The sequence below is a fragment of the Juglans microcarpa x Juglans regia genome, chromosome 6D, assembly GCF_004785595.1.
Source record: "Juglans microcarpa x Juglans regia isolate MS1-56 chromosome 6D, Jm3101_v1.0, whole genome shotgun sequence".
Lineage (NCBI taxonomy): Eukaryota > Viridiplantae > Streptophyta > Magnoliopsida > Fagales > Juglandaceae > Juglans > Juglans microcarpa x Juglans regia.
In genome coordinates this window covers 941,880-969,110 of record NC_054604.1, presented here as the reverse complement: position 1 = coordinate 969,110, position 27,231 = coordinate 941,880, and the positions used below count along the sequence as shown (strand labels likewise).

At 33.6% G+C, this 27,231-nt stretch overlaps 2 protein-coding genes across 2 annotated transcripts; both read right to left on the bottom strand.

The window, feature by feature from the left end:
* Positions 1 to 1,357: 1,357 nt before the first annotated feature.
* On the bottom strand, positions 1,358 to 26,990 carry LOC121234916 (probable inactive purple acid phosphatase 27). The gene is made up of 13 exons (XM_041131059.1): positions 26,665 to 26,990; positions 26,234 to 26,325; positions 25,875 to 25,944; positions 25,651 to 25,773; positions 25,351 to 25,443; positions 24,883 to 25,012; positions 24,185 to 24,266; positions 23,969 to 24,101; positions 22,950 to 23,155; positions 22,735 to 22,860; positions 21,995 to 22,298; positions 21,507 to 21,830; positions 1,358 to 1,408 (listed from the first exon to the last, which is right to left on the bottom strand). The coding sequence occupies exons 1-12, from the start codon at positions 26,872 to 26,874 to the stop codon at positions 21,528 to 21,530; spliced, it is 1,872 nt and encodes a 623-aa protein (XP_040986993.1). The 5' UTR covers positions 26,875 to 26,990; the 3' UTR covers positions 1,358 to 1,408; positions 21,507 to 21,527.
* Positions 13,327 to 18,149, bottom strand: LOC121234919 (probable inactive purple acid phosphatase 27). Its single transcript, XM_041131061.1, has 12 exons — positions 17,938 to 18,149; positions 17,343 to 17,434; positions 17,015 to 17,084; positions 16,789 to 16,911; positions 16,544 to 16,639; positions 16,272 to 16,401; positions 15,603 to 15,684; positions 15,384 to 15,516; positions 14,895 to 15,100; positions 14,665 to 14,790; positions 14,141 to 14,450; positions 13,327 to 13,730 (listed from the first exon to the last, which is right to left on the bottom strand). Exons 1-12 carry the CDS (start codon positions 18,133 to 18,135, stop codon positions 13,425 to 13,427), a joined length of 1,872 nt encoding a protein of 623 aa, XP_040986995.1. The 5' UTR covers positions 18,136 to 18,149; the 3' UTR covers positions 13,327 to 13,424.
* Positions 26,991 to 27,231: the final 241 nt, after the last annotated feature.

The following is a 27,231-nucleotide window of genomic DNA, read 5'->3' as shown; positions in this document are numbered from 1 at the left end:
ACTCCAGTTGCCAAAGCATACATGAAGTAGACTCTCTCAAGTGTAATTTCTGTGTGACGGCTTATGGGCCAGAGATTTGTGAGCACTATTTTTGCCAAGAGTGTAAACTGAGAAAGCATATTGTTAAGAGGCAATCTATGAGACTTGGCTGTCCACTTTGAACCATTGGGACCAACAAATAAATTGCGCATTGCAGTCTTTGTTGGAGCCCTCATGCCTTTATATGGATATAAAGGTTTTTCCACCTCAGGTAGATCAAATAAGTCTCTTAAAACAGCAGGAGAAACATCAATTTGAGTTCCCCGAACAATAGACGTAATGCTATGCTCATCCAGGTTGAAGTGAGCAATGTTCGAATAGAACTCGCAAACAACTTCAACACAAGGAGTGAGAGATGCATGAGTAAGGTTCTCCCAGCCTCTTTCAGTAAATATTATTTGGATGAGTTGAAAATCATCTGAAGGAAAATCATTAATACTTACCTCGCTCTGACCCAACACTGGTCTTTTTGAAAAAGTAGTGCGATAGGCATTTTCAGCATCACTTGAAGCAAAACGAGCAGTAGTGGCTTCAGTAGGTGCAGGCACGGGTGGAAGAGAATGAGTTGAGGTTTCTCCTGACTGATGTGGATCTACCACAGGTTCATCCTTACTTGAGGAGGTGGAGCTCTAAGTTGGCACTGGGGGTGTGAGTTTTTGGCGCTTAGCACGTTCTTTGAATCTCATCTGAAGCATAAAATCAACTAAGTAAAAAATATAGCTCTAAATAGCAACTCTAGGTTGATTCAGAAATTTTCACAAATATGTGGTGTGCTCCCGAGAAAATCCATAGGTTTAGAGAGATAAAAGAGTTCTGATTTTAGAAAGAAATCTAACCTTGATAACAAAATGAATTGATTGGGTCAAGAGGCACTAAACTGATAAGATGAGATGCCAAACTTCTAGGTTTGTTAGAGAAGTAAGGGAGAGGTCGTGAATGAGAATGGTTTCGACGAAGAGAACTATGTCGTGTGCGAATATGCATATGGTTGTTTGACTAAATATCTTATTCACTTTAAGAGATTTGATGCCGAGCACGTGCTTTTTAAGAAAAAACCTTAAGACTCCAAGTAACCAGCACAAAGTCCTCTGAAGCAGACCAGCACCCAAAACTCACCCAATAGAAACTATTTTATTTTTTTTTTATATTTTTTGTTTTTTTTTTTTAAAAAAAATCAGAAAACAGAAAAACATAATATATAAACAAAATGACGGTTTTTTTATTGTAAAAAAATGAATAATGAGATAAGTAACATGCTTAATATTACTCATAGTTTAACCATAGTGTGGTCCAAAATAAAAACTGATCATTTGCACACACTCATTTGCAACAATCACTTATGAATGTTCACTTCTCATAAGATCATCAATTTCAAAGTTCAAGTGAGTGTGTGAGTGAGTAACCTTATATCATAGCACTTTTATAACTTCTTTCTTCAATGTTCACTTAGATGCTCATAAGAGTTTGTTACTCACCTTAAAATTCAAACTCTATGCTAGGGCCTAGATACATGAGCAGTCCCTCCAAACATTAGTTTGTACAATCCCTTTTTTGTGTTCATGTTTATTGCTCATCTTTTTCCATAATGATTAGAACAATGATTCTTTCTATAAGAACTTAAGGTGGAAGATCCGTGTAGGATGTTTGTCTTTTTCTGCAATGATTTATCACTGACTTTTTCTATATGGATCAACTCTTAGTGTATGGCAAGAGGAGAGCTTTTTTAGGGCATGAACTCCCTCTTTTATGAACATCTCAATATCCAATGTATACTTTGATTATAATATGCATACATACAAGTTTCTCACAGTGCTTTGTAAGTGAATTTTGTCAAGATGACCCATAGGATTAGTATTTATGGAGTGTACTGCACAAAGAAGAAAGTGCATGAGTTCAGAAATTTTTCAAGTAATACCACACATGTTCAGACTTTAAGTTTATCAATCATGTTCCTTAAGAAATAAGAATATCTTAAAATAAAATGTTTTTTTTTAAATCCTAAACTAATCTGATAAGATGTTACTTACTTGATATCACATACGCCAATGGCTTTCCTTAAGAACTCAAACCTTAGACCATCTAAAGGTTTAATAAATAAGTCAGCCAATTGATGTTCTGTAGAAACATGTTCTAAGGATACTATTTTGGACTCAACTAAGTCTCTTATAAAATGATGTCTAATATCCATGTGCTTAATTCTAGAGTGCTGGAAAGGATTTTTTGAAATATTTATAGCACTAGAGTTATCACAATAGATTGTCATGGTATCTTAAGGAAAACCATAGTCATCAAACATTTTTTTCATCCATAAAATTTGTGTACAACAACTCCCTGCAGCTATATATTCGGCTTCAACAGTGGATAAAGAATTTGAATTTTATTTTTTACTCATCCAAGCTACAAGGTTTCCACCTACATAAAAACATCCACCCATAATACTCTTCCTATCATCAGCATTCTCAGCCCAATTAGCATCCGAATAACCAACAAGTGTTAGATTAGTGTCTTTTGAATACCATATCTCATAATCAATAGTAGCATTAAGATATTTTATGATTCTTTTCACTGCTGCAAGATGAGATTCTTTCGGATTAGCCTGAAATCTAACACACACCAACATTAAAAGCTATGTCGGGTCTACTTGCTGTGATATATAAAAGACTTCCTATCATACTTTTATAAAGTGTGGGATCAATGTTTTTATTTGTATAATCATTGCTGATTTTTATTGAAGTACTCATAGGCGTGCGAGCATTACTTTTTCCTTCCGTTCCAAATTTCTTAACAAGATCTCTTGCATATTTAGATTGTGAGATAAAAATTCCTGCTTTACTTTGTTTTACTTGAATGCCCAAGAAAAAATTCAACTCACCAATCGTGTTCATCTCAAATTCAGATTTCATTTCATTTGCAAAGTCATGTGCAAGAGACTCTAGTGTTGCTCCAAAGACAATATCATCAACATAAATTTGAGCAATTAAGAGTTGTTTACCTAATCTTCTTATGAAAAGAATCCTATCAGCTTGTCCTCTAATGAAATTATTCTCAAGTAAGTAAACTGTTAACCTTTCATACCAAGCACGAGGAGCTTGTTTCAATCCATAGAGAGCCTTTTTTAACTTGTACACATAATCAGGATAAAGATGATTAGTAAACCCTTTAGGTTGTTCAACATATACATCTTCTTGTAAAAGTCCATTTAGAAATGAACTTTTGACATTCATTTGATATAATTTGAAGTCTAGATGACATGCAAGTACAAGTAAAATGCGAACAGATTCCAAACGAGCCACAGGAGCAAATGTTTCATCAAAATCAATTTTTTCCACTTGTGTGTAACCTTGTGCAACCAGCTTTGCTTTATTCCTCACAATAGTGCCATGTTCATCAGATTTTTTCTTGAAAATCCACTTAGTCCCTATAATATTGCAATTTTTTTGGTCTAGAAACTAACTCCCATACATCATTATGAAGTTTTTCATGCATTGCATTGACCCAACTTTCATCATTTAATACTTCCTCAACCTTCTTAGGTTCAACCTTTGACAAATAACACATAAAAGAAACTTGATTTAGTACTCTTTTTCTAAGTCTCATACCTTCATCTAGATCACCAAGAATATTTTCCTTTGGATGATTTTGAGTAATTCTGAAAGAAGGTTCTTTTTCTGATGAAATTTGTGGTGTTTCTTCTGCATCTTGCTCTTGAGAGTCTTCTTCAACAGCTCGTATCACTTCCTTCATATTTTCAAGTTCCTGCATGGTGGTTTTAGCTGAAATATCATCCACAACAACATTAATTGATTCCATAACAGTTTTTGTCCGTAAGTTGTAAACTCTATAAGCCTTACTATTTGAAGAATATCCTAGAAACACTACTTCATCACTTTTGCTTTCAAATTTATGAGTGTTTTCTCTATCTCTCAAGATATAACATGTGCTCCCAAAAACCCTAAAATATTTTACCATGGGCTTTTTATTTTTTCACAAACCATAAGGTATATATTTGGTGCCTGGTCTTAGAACCACTCGATTCAAAATGTGATTTGCTGTATTTACAGCTTCTCCCTAAAAATATAATGCCATCTTCTTGTTGCTCAACATGATTCGGGCCATCTGTTGAATTACTCTATTTTTCCTTTTCACCACTTCATTTTGTTGTGGAGTAATGGGTGTAAAAAATTCTTGATGTATACCCTATTCATCACAAAAATTAGTGAAATTAGTATTTTCAAACTCTTTACCATGATCACTACGTATTCTAGAGATAGAAACTTCCTTTTCAATTTGTAGTTTTTTGAACAACTTTTTGGCAAGATCAAAAATTTTAGATTTTTCTTTCAATAAAATTGTCCATGTAAATCTTGAGAAGTCATCCACAATCACCATAATATATTTCTTTCCACCAAGACTCTCGTTTGTATTGGACCCATCAAGTCCATATGCAATAACTCAAGTGGTCGAGAAGTAGGTAGTCCATTTACAGCTTCTCTTTTTGAAATTTTAGATAGATTTCTAAAATTAATGTGTCCAAGACGTTGATGCCATAATTCAGTTTCATCAAGTATGGTTCTATGACACTTCAACTTTGAACTTGAAGAGACTCCATAGCAATTATCTGAGTTTCTAGTACCCTTCAAAATCCATTCTCCAGCTTGATTGTATACATTACACTCATCCTTTGAAAACTGCACAGAAAGATTATCATCACAAAACTGACTAATGCTGAGTAAATTTGCTTTGAGACCATTAACAAATAAGACATAATGTAGAACAGGTAAACCAGATATTTCAATACCTCATTTCCCTTCTACAACAGCTTTGCTCCCATCTCCAAAGGTCAATGTGCCTCCAGCAGTTTGTTCAACTTTCTTGAATAAGGATTTGTCTCCAGAATGTGTCTGGAACAAGCACTGTCAAGGTACCATAGATAGTCTTCCATTGATTTGAGTGCTATGTGAACAACAAGGCACATAGCATTTTCTTTAATTATCCATTTTAACTTTGGTACTGACTTGTTCTTTTCATTCTTATTACTTTGACTGCTCTTGTTTTTTAAGCAAAAATCAGCTAATTCACCGAATTTAATACTTAAGAAGTTTATCTGTTGATTCATCCCATCAACTTGATCTTCTAGACTCTTCCCTCTCCCTTTTGTATTCCTTTTACTGTTCATTTTCTGCACTTGATAAAGGTTAAAATAGTGTGATCTTATATGACCAATAACTCCACAATTATGACAAGTAGGAATAAATTGATCATCATATTTACCTTTCATCATTCTCGTGGCTGATTTATCATGCAGATTTGCTGAAAATAATGGTTTAGGTAAATAATGATTTTGATTATTTTTATCTTGACTTCCTTTAACAAAAACTATACCTTTAGAGGTAGTGGCAGCGGATGATGATGTTAGTTTTTCTTTCCTTTTTGAAGTAGTATATCCTAGACTAGTTCTGTCATTACTTACCTTCTGACAACTCAACATCTCTTTTAATTTTTGTGTTGCTGACTTTTGCTTGCTCTCTTGAAATTTTCAACTTCTTTTTCCAGCGCATCCTTTTGATCATTTAATCGAGATATCTCAATATCAGCAATTTTTAATGCCTCTGAGAGATTGTTTTTCTCATTCTCCACAGTAGTAAGTCTATTGTACAGCTTCTTGTTGAGTTTCTTTAGTTTGACTACTTCTTCACATACATCATTATATGCTTCTTGTATGCTCAAATCCTGATCAGCTTCGACAAGTGCTACATCTGAATCACTAAACACACTTTCACTTTCAGATTTTGTTAGTTCAACCTCAGTCAAATCCTTCACAATAGTGGAAAAAGCCATAAAAGATTTTTTATTATCAGATGATGAATTTTCAAACTCAGAACTTTCACTTAGTGTGACATTCAATGCTTTTTCTTTACTTTTTCTGAAATTTGGGCATTCAATTTTTATATGACCATACCCCGAACATTCATGACACTTCACTTTATCTTTTTTTTTCAATTTTATTTTTATTCCAATTTCAGATTCATTTTTCTTACCAGAAAACTCTTTTCCTCGTTTGAGTTTACTATTATCCTTTTTATTAAACATGAATTTTCTGAACTTCCTTGCAATAAGGGTTATTTCCTCATTATTTAGACTTTCTTCGCCTGAAGAATCCTCATGATTCTCTTTTATAGTTTTTAAGGCAATAGACTTACATTTTCTTGCTTGAGAAAGTGTAAACTCATATGTTTGTAAAGACCCGACTAGCTCTTCTACCTTTATTACATCCAAGTCTTTACTTTCTTCAATAGCAATGACTTTAGGCCGAAATCTTTCAGATAAGGACCTCAAAATCTTCCTTACAATTCTAGAATCTTCAACTTTTTCTCCGAGATTAAACCTAGAATTAACAATGTCATTTAGTTTAGCATAGAACTCATAAAAACTTTCATCTTCCAACATCTTAATCTTTTCAAACTTAGAGGTTAATAATTGTAGTTTTGAACTTTTCACAGTTTTTGTTCCTTCATGCTTAACCTCCAGAATATCCAATGCTATTTTAGCAACCTCACACATGGATATCCTCTTAAATTCTTCAGGAGATATAGCCATGAATATAGCATTCAGTCCCTTGCTATTCCAGTTACAGTTGTTGATTTCATCTTTTGTCCAAACGTCAATACTTGTTGTTGGTTTAGTCCATCATTTTTTAACAAAATGTCACACTCGTTCATCCAATGATTTGAGAAAAGTTCGCATACATACTTTCCAATATGCATAATTTTCACCATTGAAGTGCGGTGGGGCAGTCAAGGATGACATATTGCAGGGGCACGGATCATACTTGAATGAATGAACCACGCTCTGATGCCAATTAGAATTCCCAAAGTACCCCTGTTATTCCAATAAATCACCTATCAAATTACTTGAACAAATTGGTTAGATCTCAATAGTAGAAATGTTGAAATAAATCAAATACTGTGATCAGCACAATGATTGTTTCAAAGGGAAACCATTTAAAGAACTCTTTAAAGGTACGAGGCAGCCAAATCCAGGAAAATCAATTTTATTATTTGAAAATCAATTATAAGTATTCATTAATTACAAAACCTTTACAACTTAATTCTCTTACTTGCCAAGGCAAACGACCCGTTTGTCTTCTACCGCAGTAGCAGCCAAAAGCTCTGGCGATATTCAAATATTGCCTTTCCTCTTAGAACTCTAGAGGCTGAAATTCAATCATTTGATCCTCTACACTTGAAGCACGATCACACTTAAGGAGAGATGAAAAAATTAAAGTGAAAATTATCAAGATAATTTTCCCTTCATAAGCACACGAACATGTATCTGAATAATCCTTAATCCAACTCCTTGAATGAGTTATAAAACCGAATCCCTTTAAATATTAGATTTGGAAAGAGTCCCAGTTGAAGTAGGATTCTGTTGACACGTAAAGTCAGTTACGAGAACGTTTCCTGACAGATTGCTAACACTTCGCGATAATTTTTCTCTGTAGTTACTGATCTGTGTTCAGCTTCTGTTCTGGATAATTTCAGATCTTTTTGAATTCGAAATTCATATTACTGACTTTTCTAAACAACCTTAAAGACTTCTAGATAAACTCAATATTATTCAAGATAAAGTCAATAATTATTTTACATTTATTCAAATTCAAACTTATAATGATAAGATAAATCTTATCATTTAGTCATCTAATCCCAGCCAACTTTAGCATTTATAGTCGTGATAAGAAAGGCTACTCAAAGTTTTGTCTTCCAAAGTTTTTTATTTGTCTATGTTTTGATTCTGATATCATGCATGCATGCATGCAGCAAGGTCGTTTCCGTATGATATAAGTTTGTGCATGCATGTTCATGGGTGGAAAAATCGATCGGTACCTAGCTAGCTAAGGCCCCGTTTGGATAGTAAAAGTGTTTTATCTTATCTCATCATTACAACTTTTCTAAATTCTCACACAAAATATAATAAATAATTCAACTTTTTCAAATTTCAAAACAATAATAATATTAAAAAATAATATTCTAATAACATTTTATTCAACTTTCATCTTTCATCTAAAACTATCTTATCTCATCTCACTATCCAGCCACACCTGAGATTCTCAGAAATTAGGGGTGGGTGGCGGGGTGCGAGACTCCCCCTCCCCTGCTTCCCTAACCTAGTAACCCTTCTCACCTCTCTCTCTCTCTCTCTCTCATCTCCATCACAATCCATCCGTCTGTTGTACGCTTACGTCGTCGTCGTCCGTCTGGATCTTGTCTTTCTTCTAGGTACAAGCGAGTTGGTGGGCCAACCCCAATTGATATTTTATTATTTTTGTCAGATGCTATATCACTATCCAAATGAAAATGTGTGCGGTGGCCTCACTTTTGTCGAGAAAATAAGAGAAATAGAATCCCAAACCCCAATCAAGATTATTTAGACATTATTTTTCAAAGACGAAAACAACAGAGAAACCATTAGATTCAAAACATTCTTCAATTTTGTTCATTTTTCTGGGCAGCTAACGGGCAGACCAGATATTTTAAAAAAACTCAGATGGAAAGATTGAAACAAACGAAATCTTCTTTCATTTTCATTTCCATCACCATGACGAATAGAAAACTCAAAGTTATCTTCACCTAGATAACCAAACTACCATCCAATCCACAAGAGAAAGAAAATAATTTTTTTTAATTAATGGGTAACTTTAGAAGTTCGTTGGCTTCAAGGGTCTCAATGAACGACCTAGTAACACTAGCAGTAACACCAGACTTGCCCACCAACTGGGACTTGCCCACCAATTGAGTCTTGATCTTCTTCCCCAAGATGTGTGCATACGAGGCTAGCTCCTTCTTCTTCTTCACACTAAGACCCAGTAATTTCAAAGGCGAGGAAGACAAAGAACTCACAATCATCACTTGAGAAGTCTCTCCATCAGTCCCTCCGAATTCCGGGTCTTCACTTCCACTCTCAACTTCATCGTCATATTCTTCTATTGTTTCTCCTTCTTGTAAGATTGAAGATGGACAGATAGTATGAAGAGGGGAGGGAGTGAGAGTGGCAAAAGATTGAGAGAATAGATTAGTTGGAAGAAAATTAGTGAAATGAGTTGTACTGTGGAGTGGGATTTGGGGGTGGGAGGATTTGGATAGTGAGATTGTAATGGTTATGGTGGAGGCTGTTGAGCATAATAAGAGTTTAAATCTGAGAAAAGGAGAAAAGAATGAGGAGGGAGGAGGTGGTGGCTGCGATTGAGGTGGGCGGAAGAGGTGGTGGAGTAGTTGAGACCACTCACGCAAAACTGCAAGGATCAAGCTCCATGTTTCATTAAACGGTACAACCACATCAGCATTTGGTGCACAATCGGTACATAAAATCACCTGACTTTAGAGTTTTCCTTAAAAAAAGTAGTGCTTTTGCAGCTTTTGGCATACAAATTATTATCTACGTACACGAGGTAATAATTAATTATTGAAAGATACTACTCATTATCTCATATAAAATATTTTATATATTTTTATTTTATTTTATTTTTATTAAACTAATTGAGTTGTCTTACTGATCATCATTCATACACTACATATTTGATAAGCTGAATATAAATAAATAGTAGAATATTTTTTACTTAAATTAAATTAAGTAAGATACCAAAATTTTTTACATAGAAAACCCTCTAATAACTACATGACTTAAATCTTGCTTACCTATTATCTTTTATAGAGCAATTTATAGAGGCTATTAGTGCATTAAAAACATCTATATTTTTAATTCAACGTATAATCATCACCACATAAATAGATATAATCTAAACAATAACAAAAATAACATATTGATATTTCGTCAAAGAGTAATGCTACATACAGTTGTAGAATATGTAAATACCGTGCAGTCACTTTAAAAAAAATGAAGTCCACTATTAAAAAATTAATTTCTTTTTATATAGATCTCATATTTATTTATTTTTTTCAAAGTAATTACACGATACTTCTATACTCATAACTGTAAATATCATTACTCTTCGTCAAAATTGAATCACAAATAACCCCTCAAAACTCTTATAAAAGTGCAAGAAAAAGAAAAATTCTCGTACGGCTGCAACTCGCTCTTTTTACTTTTCTTTTCTCTCTCTTAACCTCACAAAGTTACCAACACAAAGGACATTTTTATAAAACAAATAGTCTAATTTTAGAAATTGCCAAGATGCCAAAGTGGCTTAAATGGGGTTCCTCACATGAGCTTTTTTTAAAGAAATGGTTAAACTTAAGACCTATATAAAAATTATTTTTTTATAGTAGAATTTATTTTTTTTAAAAGAAGTATGCGAGATTTATACATCTTAAAATTATATCTACCATTATTTTATAAAAAATATTATCTATATTTGTAATTTTACATACATAATCATACGTCCTGATGGGTCAGCTATTAAAAATGGTGAAGATTTTAAAATTCAAAATTTGATATTCAAATTGAAGAAAAAAAATGTGATAAAATGGGATTGCTACTTAATAATTATAATATTGTGCATGAAATTGTATGTATATATAGCATTGAGTAATGATACAGTTGCAACCATTTTTACAACCTTTTTTTACAACTCTTTGTACAACCATATTATAAAATGAGGATATTTATGTAAGGTAAAATGATGTTATTTTTATAAGTTAATTTACAAAAACATCCCTAATTTAAAACATAGTTATATAAAAAGTAGTAAAAAGAGTTATATGTCTATCATTTTCCTATAGAATTATTCTTTATCTTATTTGTTCATTTAATTATTTTGATTTTTTTCTTTTTTAGAAATTTATTTAATTAATTATTTTATAAAAAAATGATATTTGTCGTCAGTGTGCAAGTTTAGTAAACTTTTAAAAAAAAAAAGTGGGTAAACTTAAGACCTATATAAAAATTATTTTTTAATAGTGGAGCTTGTTCTTTTTCATATAGAGTGGGCGAGATTTGTATATCTTAAGACTTATACCTAGCATTATTTTATAAAAAATGTTATCTATATTTGTAATTTTACATACATAATCATACGTGTTGATGAGTCAGCTATTAAAAATGGTGAAGATTTTAAAATTCATAATTTGAGATTCAAATTGAAGAAAAAAAAACGTTGATAAAATGGGATTGCTACTTAATAATTATAATATTGTGCATAAAATTGTATGTATATATAGCATTGAGTAATGATACATTTGCAATCATTTTTATAACTTTTTATATAACTATATTTTAAAATGAAGGTATTTATGTAAGGTAAAATGATGTTATTTTTATAAGTTAATTTACAAAAATATCCCTAATTTAAAACATAATTATATAAAAAGTCATAAAAAGAGTTATATGTCTATTATTTTCCTTTTTATCTTATTTGCTCGTGCAACACGCGTTTCATATCAGGAAAATGCTTTATCTCCCGCTAGGGTCTAGTAGTGTATTTTTATGTGTTTTTTTTTATATAAATTTTTTTAACAATTTTATATATTTCAAAAAAATAAAAAAAAATCATAATATTATTAAAAAATATTTTCTTAATCATGAAGTAAAATAAAAAATCATTTTTATGATTTTTTATTTTACTTTGTGATTAAAGAAGTATTTTTTAATAATTTTTTTTTTTACTTTCTGATTAAGAAAGTGTATTTTTAATAATATTCTAAATTTATTTTATTTTTTTAAATATTTAAAAATATTAAAAATTTTATATAAAAAATAATTTTTAAAAAAAATACATGTAAAACAATACTACACTCTGTAGCATTGTCCTTCATATTATCTGACTTTATTAATTTTGTGGTCCTATCGGGCCCAATTAAATAAATCCACCCGACATGGGCCACATCAGAAATCTTTTATCTCGATCTGGTTTACACCTGCCGGACCAGCATAAAAATAGAGTAATGATTAAGATTTATTTGTCCCTATTCACCTTTTTTTTTTTTTTTTTTAACATAATCGTTGGAGGAATTCAATTTACATTAAATGAGTTATACAAAAATAATCATTAATGTGTTTTAATGTGATTTATTAAATTATAAAATTATTTTTATTATAAAATAAAGATATGAAATTACGGATATTTTTATAGGCTCTTTTTTATAACTGTAAGACTTCTGTCTTGGGAAAATAAACACAAAAAACAGTATCATCGCATGAGGCTCACGTGTGGAATATACGCATATTCTATAGGGTTTTCGTCTCTTGTGAACGTGGACCTCTTGGACGGAAACATCTCAAATTCCGTGTTTATTCTTTTCTTCTTCCTCTGCTAATCTCTCGAGTATTTGATTTTTCTACCAAGATTTTTTCTGACTGGTTACTTGATGCAGCAAAACTAAACGCTCTTTTGGTTATATACATGAGTATAAAAAATTGATGAGTAATAATGAAATAATTTGTAAATAATAATAAAATAATTTGAATTAAAATATTTTATTAGATTTTGAAAAATGAGATAAAAAATTTTAGATAAGATTATAAAGTTAAAAAAATGTTATAATATAACCATCATGTACTATTTTTGTTTTAGAATTTGAAAATTTTGAATTTTTTTTAATGTTTTATTTAGAAGTTTGTGAAGAAGTTGTAATAATTAGATAAAAAAATTTAAAAATTTGAAATTGAAATATATTTTTATTTGTGATATTTAGATGTTGAGATGAGATGAGATATTTAAAAAAAAAGGACTAAACATTAAAAAATAAAAATTGAAGATCCATCGCAAAATAATTTAATTTGGCAACCAATCCAATTCACAGAGGAATTAAGTATTATTGTTTTTTGTATTTTGTTTAGAAGTTTGACAAAGTTGTAATAATTAAGTAATAATTAGATGAAAAAGTTGAAGATTTGAAATTTGAAAGTGTTTATGTATGAGTGATGTTTTAGGAAAAAAATTATGAAAAAATTTAATATGAAATGAGATGGTTGATGTTCCAAACAAGGGCTAAAGCAGCACTGGTAATGATCCGGCAGCTTGAAGACAATTGCATTATTGTTCACATCTATTTGTGCATTTTTATCAATTTTCGGAGCTATTGGTTTTGTTTTCTGAACAGTGTCAGTGTAAACATACACGCTTGTGTGTGTGTGGAGTGTAGTGATAGATAAGCTTCTCATATGCCTATATTTTTCATGTTTCTTTCATCCTTGGAAAGTCCCAAAAATAACTTCCTTTCAAGTTTCAAGGTCCCCTTCCTTTTAGCTGAAATAATCAACGAATATATGAACAAAAAAAAATAGGAAAGAAGTGAGAATATAGCACAACTAGCAGGAGAGGAGAAGTAAATTTCACGGTCGCCATCTGTGCAAAGAGTCTAAGAGATACTTGCTGTCAACAAATCTCAGGTGCAAGTAACCTTGAAAGAATTTGAATTTCAAGGTAAAGTTTAAGATGCCGAAGTGGTGGCTTCACAACCATCATGCACACAAGCCAGGACATCTTTGTACTCTCTTGTTATGGTGAAGTAATCAGATACGTTTCCATCTCGGCTTTTCTTGTACTCGAAGAGGAGGGAGGAGTGATTGAACGCTGTCAGTTTGACAAATCCATGGTCATAATCTCTGTAAAGACTCCATTTGGGTGTCTCTTGGCTGAACTTTGATAAGTGGCACCCTGCCCCTCCAACAACAACATGGATTGTTCCCTCTACAGTTCCTGAATAATGAGATCTTTCTGTATTCACGCACTGATTCTGCACCACCAACAAATTAACATACCATTAAAGACATTGCATTGAAGTGATCTAAAACCCAGTGATTGAGCTATTTGGAATTCAAAATGATTAAGATGTAGTGCTACCTAACAGGCATTGAATACTACTACTATTTCATTGAGTCACAACTAATAGAGTTGATAATCGAACCCACTTACCTAATACTTATATACAGAACTCGCTAAACTACATGAACGCATTGAATACTAACTGCTGAAACTTAATTAACTACAGATACGGCATATTGAAAGGCAGGCTTGATTAAATACAGATATGACATGTTTGTAGGCTGATGTATGCATCATGAAACTCTGTACATGTGTGGATTCATAGATAATCAAGCTTACTTGAATGAACTTTATAGAAGTTGGATAAGCTATTGACTTTACCTCGTAAACGGGGCATGTCCTTTCATAGTTATGGACGTGGCCATAAAAGGCAATGTCCACCTTGTACTTCTGCCAAAGCTTTTGCAAGCTTTCCCTTCCCATGGGCTCTGCAAATGAGCCTTCCAAGGCGTAATAATAGTCAGAGGAGTACCCAAGGACACGATGGGCAGCAAAGATCAACCAAGGTTGTTTCTGTCTGTCCACCGACGCAAGGCAACGCTTTATGAACCTGTACTGTTCTGATCCCTCCCTCCAGTCTTGCTCACTATCGGCTATACAGAAGCGGAACATCCCATAATCCGTGGAGTACCTGCATGCATATTCAGAGTTTTTTTATTTAAGAAGTTAGAAAGAAAAGCTTGAATACAAGCCACTAATCTACAGCAAAGAAAGCAAATCAAAATAACGTACTAAACTGCCTTTTAGGAGCACCACTGTTAATTGTTTGTGTATCTTTGAACACCATTCATTATACTAGCAACCTATAAATGCTTAAAATAGGTGTAATGAAGACATGCAGTTACCAAAGCTTGGCTCTGTTCTCAGCAGGAACGTAAAACATGGTGCTGGCAAGCACACCACATTCTCCACCTGAATCCGTTTTGTTATAGAAGGAGCCAGTATTTGGCCAATCACGCTCGTGATTACCACTGCAGAGGAATTTAAAAATAAAAAAATCAACCAGAGTCATAAAAGTAATATTAAAACCCAAATCAATATACAGACAAGTATAGAGTGAATAATTGCACAAAACCTTGCAATCATATATGGGACCGTGGATGCAATTGGCTCCACCTGTGAAGTGAATTGGTCCCATTGCGAGATGTATCCATTTGCATATGTTATATCTCCTATATGGAAAACTATGTCAATGTTTTCCAAGTCCTTGATGAGTTGATCGGTAGTATTGAGTGAACCTGGCTGATAATTACTATATTCATTTGAGCCATCGCGCTCTGCCTGAAAGACGTTAACACAAATGTTGATAGTTTTATGTGTGCATCATCAAACATGAGAAAATCAATCGACTTGAATTTTTCTTATAGAAAAAACACAAAAGCAGGCATAAAATGTTAAGCAAAGGCTCGCAATGGAGCCTTGAATGCGTAGCAATGATCTCAACCAACCTAACCCGGTGCAAGTTTTAGTTCCATAACCACGGATGCTGATTTGCAACATGACATATACTGATTGGAGAGGTAGCAGAGGTATGAATGGAAGATTATAAAAATCATAATACTACCTTTCCCATGTCACCAAATATCACAACTCGCTGTAATGAGTCCTGCCCAGGATATGGTGATGACTTGAAATAATATGACTTGCTCCAGATATAGGAACCATTTATTAACCTATGACCAAGCTTGTAAGTGTACCTGAATAGCTAATCATCATCAGAGCCTTTAAGAATAATAATCTAAGCACTTACACGACATAAAACCTTGTTGATTAAGGTACTTACAGTGAGTTTGGCCACAATTCTTTTAAGAAACTCGTGTGGATGAAACCAGGATCACGCCAACCAACTGTCTGCGCAGGTGGAGCTGCAGAATGGAGAGCCCAACTTCATTAGTACATTGGTTTCGCTTAGTGTCATTTTCATATTCTTGGATCAATTTTTTCCCTGTTTAGGTCCACAGAGAATTTCAGATACTAGTCCTAATTTCTTCCTATCGTTTCTCAAGTTTTTTGTACCAAGTGAAATTTGGTGGTTTGTATTATGTTTCTTTCACATTCTACCACAACCTTCCAAATTGTTCTCCTGAACAGTTGGCCAAACAGTAGTCTCCAATAGGGATATAGAGTCAATTCCCAAGTCATGCCGTGAAAAATACTCATTTATTTACATATTATGAGAAAAGCTCAAGTATCAATCCACAAGAATATTCTTTCTTCCTTTCCTTGTTCTCTTATTTAATTTTCATCAATCACTTAGGGAGGATAAGCCTGATTAAGGAATGGTTGTAACATATAACATAATAGCATGGTGGGGTTTTCAACATGATATGACTTACAATAGCTTGCTAGTTGAACAGGTTTTTCATTTGAAAGTAACTAATCAAGCAAAGTTAGAAATAAAAGGGTACAACCTCAACAAAGTATTACAATTAGAGGAAAACATAGTTCATACCACACATGGAATTTCGACTAAAAGTCAATGTTCCAGCAGGCGATTGAGATTGGGGTTCTCCATTGAGACCCCACGCAACAAAAGGTACAGCCTCCGTAGCGCTATAGCCACTGGTCCAAGTTACTGTCATCTGCATGAGAGCACAACAACATTTGATGAAAATGTGAGTGCACATATTCTTAAGCCCAGTACAATGAATCATACAAAACATTGTTCCATTACATTAGTTGTAGGTTTGGTAACTATTATCCACGAAAGAAAAGAGATCTTACTTCATTCCAAGACTTCCCTTGGGAGAGGCGAGGATACAGAGGTGCCTTTGGATTTGCAAAAGCTACTATAGTGTTTGAGACTGCCAACAATTTTGGCTGGCAATATAGCAGAACAAAATTAATCAAATGTGATTTTCTGAAAGATTTAGGCTTGAGAACTAAAAGAAAATAAGCAATTTCCCCTTTAAACAAGAAGAATATAATTGAATACAAATCACTAAAAAGGCAGGCAGACAAGGGCTTACATTTGACAAACCTCCTGAGAATAACGCAAATGAGAAATCTGACCGTTGATTGATCAATTGAAATTTTAAAGATGCTTTCCCCGTCTTTGTATACTCGGCAGAGAAATCTTTGGCAAACTTGTACTGAAAATTCAAGCCACCATTAATTACTTAGAGAAAAAGTTAACTTTAAATGGTTCAAAATTGAATCGAGTTAGGCATAGGGATATATTGCAATTACACATACCTTTATTGGAGCTGAGCATATATATGGAGCCTGCTCTCTTGGTTCATCATCAGGTGGGCAGGTAGATGAGCTGTCATTATAGGATTTTTTTTTATTTATTTTTCAATCCACAAGCTCTAAGATATAGATAACAAAAATCCTAAAATGAGTACTTATCAATATCAACTATAATGAGCATGATTATGGTCCTATAAAACATACAGAAATGATTGTTAATGGATGCAGCGACACCAAGTATTAAGGCTTACAATTGCTTCCCGAGTTTAGTATTATTTTGTGAATTCTATTATGTAAGAAAATTCAAAAGAGGTAAGGAGACAAACATTACTTGAACTTTGCTGGAGAAAATACAGCAACCCAATCATCTTCAGAAGGGCCAGGGCTCTCAACTTGCACATTTATCCACTGAGAATCTTCCCCCTGTGCGTAAATCAATCAGACATTACTAATCCCATATTACCTAACAACACAGAGATATATAGCTTTAAGGATTAACCAATATAATCCAGATACACATGTTCATATGGTTACTACATAGATGTGGGTGTCTTGCACCGTACGTAAACAGGTGGGACTTGCTTCAGCTATGTCTCTGACTCTCTACTCAATCAAATTATTACAGATGGATGAATGGCCTCGATACCAACACGAGAATAATGCCCCGTTAGCCATTAAGCGATTGAATTTATAGATAAATCCGTTCTCTTTAGACTTTTCTTTTTGGCCAGTAATACCTTTCAACATTTTACCATCAAATTTGAATCTTGAATCAGAAAGAGAAAGTTAGAGAGAGAGAGAGAGAGAAGATTAAGCTTGAAATTGTTACAAAAAATGGCTTCTCAGAAGTCGACAACGTAAACCTCTTTAAACCACCAAAGGTCCGGGTATTATCAAAGAGAAGAAGAGGACGAAGTTTACGTCACCTTGCAGCCTGCAAGAAGGACCGTTTCAGCTTTGATGGAAGCATTAACATGAAGGGCGAATAGGGCCCTGTGGATGGCGATCTTGGACAGCGGCTGCTCGCCAACTCCGTGTCCTCCAACATGAACTGCAACACAACACACTAGCCACAACAACAACACCACCAAGGGAACTCTCAGGGACGACACCAAGCTCTCCATTGTTTAAAGCGACCAGCAAGCATTCATCTAAAACTCAATACTTGGTTGAAGCCTCAGCAACCCATCGTATACATATATATATACTAAGCCAGCCTTATAACGTGATAGAGATCATAACAATCAAATCTTTTTGTTATCTCAATCTTTGAACTAAGAACGTCTCTTTGATTTACGTCTCTTTAAATTTGATTCTAATCTCAAAGTAACGTTTTACGTCCTCCAATCGAATTTCATTTTTTTTTTAAAAAGATTTAAAAAAAAAATCTTAAAAAAATTCTAAAATACAAAGCTCTAAACTTTAAAAACTCTAATGCTAATTGTTGGAATTGACCAAAGTCGGGCAGCCGATCACCGGATCCACTCGGCGGACGTCGGAATCCAATGGCTGGCAGCCACCATTTGATTTAGAGGTCTATTTTATGGCACATTATTCTATTTTTAAATTTTGCCTACTTGATTGATCAAAGGTTTAACCTATTTAGAGTTTTGATTTTTATAATTATTAACATATTTATTTTATCTCATTTATATATAATTTTCTTATAAATAGGGAGCTATCATCTATGCTTTTTATTTAATCATTGAAAATAATAAATATGTAGTATTGAGATTTCTTTTCTTTCCTACATCCTCCTTCCTTTATTTCAATTTCAATTATTATTTTTTTTTTTTTTTTTTTTTTTTTTTTTTTGTGAGCATGATTTGAAGTTCAAACTCATTTTTGTTAGCATTTTGTTATTTTTAGTGTAGTTACTAAGGTCACATTTAGCTCATCGTTGACTCAATCTCTTGACCTATTATTAGCCTTTTGTTGATTTTGGCCAATTATCAAATTCTTGCCAGCGAAATCTCCAAATTTGATGTTCTAATTGACAATCATTATCTCACCATTCTCGATTATCACTTCATTGATACAAACATTTGAATTATCTCATCTACAATCATTCAACCGAATATAAAGACTATACTCATGAGATATCAAAATTCTCTACATTGAAGTTGATTCAATTATCATTCCAATTAAGATGTTTGATCTAAAGATTTGAACTTTAATAATAATTATCTATAGATTTTATCTAATCTTATCTTTATATACTTTCCTTATAAATAGATATAAACTCTGATTCAATCTGACATTAATCTAACATTGAGAATAATAAAAGGAAAATGATTTATGCAACATTTTTTTACAATATTTTACACAACTATGTTTTAAATGAGGGATATTTTTGTAAAACATCTTATACAAATGATATCATTTTATAAAAATATCCTCATTTTATAACATTATTGTGCAATATGTTGTATAATGTGTTGTGTGTACTCTTAACTTTTAGATTTTTTTTTTTCTAAAAGATAAAAGATGATTCAAAGGGTGATAAATGTGAGTAATGCTAAATACTACATATTTCCCACTTTCATCCCATCATATAAAATGTACATGTTATATTTATCACTATTAGATAATCAATCTGTTGAAAAGAAAATTTTAAAAATTGATGGACGATATTACCTTATCACAATAGAATAAGTAGAATTATCTTAAAAGTATATTACCCAAAGATCTTCACTCTCATTTTCCTCGCAGTTCTATTTATTCTAATTTCCATCATCTCACGTCCTCTTACAATATTTTTGTCAAGCAGCGCTTTATATTGACTACTCATGCCAGGTGGGAATTTATTTTTTTCTTCGTAATCAAAGTTCGAAAAAGAAAAGGAAAATAATTAAGTAAATGCATTAATTAAACTATTTTATGTATAAACAAGATTATAAGATGTGTTCATACAAAAGATATTAATCCACTTTTCCTTCGGCCTTCTTATAGCAACTAAACATAAGAGTACCGAAAGTCCCCGAGAAAATGCAAGACCACCTTTCATTTCATGATTCTAGAGAGATAGAAGTTAAAAATAAATGAAAATAAAGCATCGCTTTCTGTTTTGACTTCGAGAGACTCGCAACCAAATTCATTCGACCGAGTACATTGGTAAAGAGCACTAGTATTGATTTTTCTACGTGCATTTTTATATCAAGAAAAGCTCATATTGAATTATATATTTTCGAGTTAAATAATAATAAAATATTTATTATTATTTCCTTTTTTTCTTTTTTTTTTTCTTTTCTTTTTTACAATTAGCACTACTGCAAATTCTATCTTTTAGCATCCACTAGAATTATTTTCCTAAACCATTGGTGGGGAGAGAGAGAGAGGGGGAGGAGAGAGATAAAAGTAATGAAATGAGATTTGGAGAGTGAACAATACATCTTTAAATTTGTAAAAACATTGTTCATAATTATACGAATTTTTGATATGCATAATCCAATACAGCTCAATTTAAGATCATATTATACAAATATATGTAGATGCATATGCATATATATAATCCAATGCTAGTGCGCACACGGTGTCTCATTTTACTCGCATCACTTTCTTGATAGTACACTATAAAGTAGCTTGGACTGAATATTAAATATTTAATTAAACGGAATAAAGTATAGAGTATATAATTAGAATTCGAATTCAGAAGAAATCAAATCTCTATTATGATATTATGTGAAATTATCACTTATCTTAAAAATTTAAACTAATGAAAAGAGTAAGATTTTATTATTTATTTTATATCTGAACAAATATATGTGACTTGTTTTATAAAAGGAATCCTCATTTAAAATAAAATTGTAAAAAAACTATACACTTATCAATTTCATTAGAGAGAGAGAGAGAGAGTCTCGTTAAATGCTAGCCCAAGTTAGCAAGGGTTATTTTTGACACAATGGCAACGAAAAGCAACACGATTTTTGTAGCTTTCATGTTCTTTTCCAATGCAATCGTGATTCTGTCAACAGTGGTTGCTCCAACAGAGGTCTCTGAAACCGAAACTAAACCAATTCCCTTGCATTTGTTGAGTAGTTCTCTTTCCCCCCGCCACCTTCCGTGGGAAAAAATAGATTTGCACTGTTTGGCTAATCTTTGAATTTGGATGTGATGCCGTTGAGAATCCCAGAATTATACGACTTTAAACTACTTTTCGGGTCTCCTTCTTATTGGTTACTTACCCATTAAAGAAAAAGGAGACCTTTTTTTGTGAGGTTTGTTTGGGAACGTAGCACTTCTCTTTAAGAATTAACAGCGAGCTCCTTGTCTATCTTTAAGAATCAAAGCAGAGAATTCCATACAAAGTCCATACAAAGCTGTACTGATAAAAATATGAACTTGATTCCTCTGGGCGGCTCAGAATGATTATCTTCCATATTATTAACCATAATCTATTGGAAAGGGAGGAAAGAGAAGGTGCATATAACTTTCTTTTTTATTTTGTAATGGCGACATCAATTGCATTAATAATACTGGAACATTTTTCTTGTCAATCATACAGCAATAAATCGCATTAAGCTAATGTGGTGGGTTCACAGCCATCGTGTACACAGGCCAACACATCCCTGTAGTCCCTGGAAATGGTGAAGGAATCATAAACCTTTCCATCACTGCTCTTTTTGTACTCGAACAGAAGGGATGAGTGATTGAATGCAGTCAGTTTGACAAAGCCAAAGTCAGGATCTCTGTAAACACTCCAATTGGGCTGAACTGGCCCAAATTCTGACAAGTGGCTCCCTCCCCCTCCAACAACTATGTGGATTGTTCCATTTACTGTGCCTGAGTAGTGAGATCTTTCTTTATTCACACACTGATTCTGCGTCACCCACATAATTTTTAAGTGATCAAAACTTTTGTCTGAAGTATCCTTAACAGAAAGGGCTTGCCCTTTGATTGAATAAGCATTTGGCAATACTGGAAATATAAATAAAATAAATAAATTTTCATTCAAAACATGGGATGATTTCTATTATTCCTAACCTGGTAAATGGGGCATGTTCTCTCGTAGTTATGGATATGGCCAAAGAATGCAATGTCTACTTTGTACTTCTGCCAGAGCTTTTGCAAGCTTTCCCTTCCCATGGGCTCCCCAAATGAGCCATCCTGCCATTGTGTGGAGGAATAACCAAGCACACGATGAGCAGCAAAGATCAACCATGGCTGTTTTTGTCTATCGGCTGATGCGAGACAGTTCTCTATGAATCTGTACTGTTCAGTACCCTCCCTCCAATCATGTTCGCTGTCGGCTATACAGAAGTGGAACATGCCATAATCTGTTGAATACCTGTAACGACCAATCAACAAGATTTTCAAAAGGGAAGTTTGGACATGTCAGTGTGGGATTTAGCAAGCAGAGCAATTCAAAATGAAACTTGTAAAAATGGTCCTTAATAGAAGCAGAAATAACCGTCTTTTTTATTTGTTCAAAAACCGGGAATTATCATAAGCCAGTGCAGACGATTTTATTAACTAAGCAACATACTGGCACATTTTGGCATGCTTTAAAAATTCTTGTAGACAGTAACCTTGTAGACAATACTCTAATTACTCTTTGTAAAATTGAGCTATCAAAGCCTGAATCTCAACTCCCCCCTGATCACTAACATTTACTGTTTATCTTTCTGAACTCTTTCTTCTAATGGCACCTTTAATAACTCTAAGAGGGAATTCACAGTACTAATAAAAAATTAATAACTCAAAGAAGAGTCGATATTATTTACCAAAACTTGGCTCTGTTCTCAGCAGGAACATAAAACATGGTCTCGGCAAGGACACCGCATTCACCACCTGAATCATTAGAGTCATAGAAGGATCCTGTCCCTGGTACATCTCGTTCATGATTGCCACTGCAGGAGTACTACATGTGAGTTCCAACCTATATAACCAAAATATGCTTCAAACATAACTATACATGCAATGCAGCAAGCATCAGAACCTTGCAATCATATATGGTACTGTTGATGCAATGTGCTCGACCTGTGATGTGAACTGGTCCCACTGCGATATGTATCCATTTGCATAGGTGATGTCTCCAATGTGAAAAACTATGTCGATGTTATCCAAGTCTTTGATAAGTTGATCGGTGGTATTGATTGACCCTGGCTGATAATTACTGTACTCATTAGAACCATCACGTTCAGCCTACAACACATGGGAACAAAGTGTAAATATCTTATTTTAAATTTGGGAAAATGTATAATATCTACCTAGAAAGCTACAAATTTACTGGTGACAACTTTTATTGTCCATTCAACATTCTTTTGGTAGTTGATACTTGCTAGGGAATACACTTTACAATGAGAACTGGGAAAAACAAAGGAATAAAAACAATGAACCTTTCTAAGATCTATTGACACCAAAGGAAGAGGAACCGCTGGTAAGAAGAGATTTGGAGAAGTAACTATAGCCTATAGGACATACGTGCTTAACAGTTGCTAGGAATTCATCTTCTCCAATTGCATAGGAAAGAATTGTTGCACTAAATCACAATTACAGGTTATAAACTCGCTGAATAGTTTCTTTAATCATTGCTCTTTTTACTTTCACTAATAAATTGGTTAGGCATGCTTAGGAAGACATTGCTTGATGCATTTCTTCCACCAATAATACAGTATTAGTTCGTTACAGTAGGAAAGAAAAGATCAATTCATTGACTTTCGAAACATATGTAAAGAGAATTTCTCGATTATTATTTTGATAACCAAAAGAGTTGTGCTATACAAAAGCCCCACACTCTGCACACCATTTATAAACATGTGATTTTATTTTTTTATCCTCATATTTCATATTTCCTATTTCATGAAATATGAGGGTAAAATGGTAAAATTACATGTTTTTAAGTGGTGTGTAGGAGTGTGGGGCTTATGTTTAGAATTTTTCAAGAAGTAAAGGTTTACTACGAGAAGGTACTCATTCCTCATTTATCATACTTTCTATAACTTATAATACTAATACCTTTCCCATGTCGCCAAATATTACAACACGCTGTAATGAGTCCTGCCCTGGATATGGCGATGACTTGAAATAATAAGATTTGCTCCAGATATAGGAACCATTAAATAACCTATGGCCAAGCTTATAAGTGTACCTGAATAACCATCATCATAAGAGCCTTAAGAACAATAATCTAAGCACTTCCACAACATAAAGCTTATTGGTTAGGGTACTTACAGTGAGTTTGGCCACAATTCTTTTAAGAAACTTGTATGGATGAAACCAGGATCACGCCAACCAACTGTCCGTGCCGGTGGAGCTGCAGAATGGAGAGCCTAAATTCGTTATTACATTGATTTAGTGTCATTTTCATATTCTTGGGTCAATTTTTTCCCTGTTTAGGTCCACAAAGAAGTTCAAATGCTTCTCCTAGTTTCTTCCTATAGTTTCTCAAGTTTTCTGTATTTAAGTAAAATTTGGCACTTTCTATGTGTTTCTTTCACATTCTACCGCGACCTTCCAAATTTCTCCTGAACGGTTGGCCAAACAGTAGTCTTCAGGAGGGATATACAATAGAATCTTGACAGAGTCAATTCCCAGCCCATGCTGTGAGAAGTTTTCATCTATGTAGATATTATGAAAATTGCTCGAGTATTAATCCACAATAATATTCTTCCTTCCTTCCTTCCTTGCTAGCTTTCTTTTGTTTCCTTGTTCTCATATTTAATTTTTATCAATCACTGAGGGATGAGCCTGATTAAGGAATAGTAGTATCATATAAAAAGCACAGCACATCAGGATTTTCGACATGATATGCTTACAATAGCTTGCTAGCCGAACGTGTTTTCATTTGAAAGTAACCGATCAAGCAACTTAAAAATAAAAGGGTACAGCCTCGTCAAAGTAGCATAATTAGAGGAGAACATGGTTCATACCACACATGGAATTTCGACTAAAAGTCAATGTTCCAGCAGGCGATTGAGATTGAGGTTCTCCGTTTAGACCCCACTCAACAAACGGTACAGCCTCAATAACGTTATAGCCACTGGTCCAGGTTACTGTCATCTGAATGATAGCAGAACAATGTTTTATGGACATGTGAGTGCTCATATTCTTGAGTCCAGAACTATGAAGTACACAAAACATTGCTACATTACATCAGACAACTTTGGCTTCCACAATAAAACTAACACTTAGGGCCCGTTTGGATACAGAGGTCTCATCTCATCTAATTTCAACTGATAATATCACTACTATTTACAAATCATCTTAATTGATCTTATCTCATCTCACTATCCAAACGGGCCCTTAGTGATAATCCATATTATATATAATATTCTATCAATAATTTAGGTAGGCTTAGTAATTAATATCCATGAACAGAAAAGACATAATGAGCTTACCTCATTCCAAGACTTCCCTTGGGAGAGGCGAGGATAGAGAGGTGCCTTTGGATTCACAAAAGCTATAGTATTTGATACTGCCAACAATTTTGGCTGCAATACAGCAATAAAAACTTAGTCAACACTTGGAAGTGTTCTTGGCTTTGCTGAATAATTTAGGCTTGAGAATTAGAAGAAAGTCAGTAATTTGCCCAGTACAGCACAAGTTCCATGTGAGAAATATGTAGTATAATGAAGCTTTGAACAATAAGAATAGAATTGATTACAAATCACTAAAACGGCAGACAGATAAGGAATTACATTTGACAAACCGCCTGAGAATAATGCAAATGAGAAATCTGACCGCTGATTGATCAATCGAAATTTCAAAGATGCTTTCCCTGTCTCTGTATAATCGGCAGTGGAATCGTTGGCAAACTTGTACTGAAAATTCAAACCATCATTAATTAGTCTGCGAAAAAGTTAATTTTAAATGGTTCAAAATTGGATCGAGTTAGCATAGGATATATTGCAATAACAAATACCTTTATTGGAGCTGAGCAAATATATGGAGTCTGCTGTCTTGGTTCATCATCGGATGGGCAGGTAGATGAGCTGTCATTATAGGATCATTTTATTTTATTTTTCAATCCACAGGCTCCAAGATATGGATTAACAAAAATCCTAAAATGAGAACTTATAAATATGAACTGTAACGAGCATGATTATGGTCCTATAAAACATTCAGAAATGATTGCTAATGGATGCAGCGACACCTAGTATTAAGGGTTACAACTACTTTCCGAGTTTAGTATTATTTTTTGAATTCTAGTACTCCAAACAGTCAAACTATGTAAGAAAGATCATGAGGGAAATTCATAAGAGGTACAAAGGCAAACATTACTTGAACTTTGCTGGAGAAAAGACAGCGACCCAATCATCTTCAGAAGGGCCAGGACTCTCAATTTTCACTGTTATCCACTGAGAATCTTCCCCCTGTGTGTAAAAAATCAATCAGATAATGGTTACTACATAGATGTTGGTGTCTTGCACAGTAAACAGGTACGTGGGACTTGCTTCAGCTTTGTCTCAACTCCATTAATAATTACAGACGAATGAATGGCCACTATACCAACATGAGATAGTACCCCATTAGTGATTAATCGATTGAATTTATAGATAAATCGCTTTCATACTTAGCAGCTTTCAAAATCTCTTTATTTCCCATCCTTTCAAAACGAACCAAACAAGGACTTTCAGAAGTCAACAAAGTAAACCTCTTTAAACCCAAAAATGAAAAGAAGAAGATGAAGAAGTAGTAATAGTTTCTGTTACCTTGATGCCGAGAAGGACCGGTTCACCTTTAATGGAGGCATTATCATGAAGGGCGTAGAGGGCCCTATGGATGGCGATCTTGGACAGCGGCTGCTCGCCAACTCCATGTCCTCCTACATGAATTGCAACACAACGCACTAGCAACAACAAAACCAAGGGAACTCTCAGGAACGACACCAGTCTCTCCATTGTATAAAACGACCAAAGCATGATTCATCCAACACTGAATCATTGTGTATATAAAGAAGCCGGCCATGGCCGTCTCTGACCCCACCTCGTTATATTTTTTGTCAATCTGCGGTATACCTAGCAAGTCCCTTTGACTATTCGTGCCAACTGCCAACTCCAAGTGAGAATTTATTTATTAAGTACATTCACGATTTGAAAGAAAAAAAAAAAAAGAAAAAAAAAACTATTTTATGATAGAAAAGAGATAATAATATTAAGGGAAAAAAAATGTGTAATTTCATGATTGAAACTTTCGTTTCTTTATTAATTAATGAGCGCTCCATCTTACCGCTTTTTTTTAAATCTCTTTTTTATTTTTCTTTAATTTTTTTATTCATA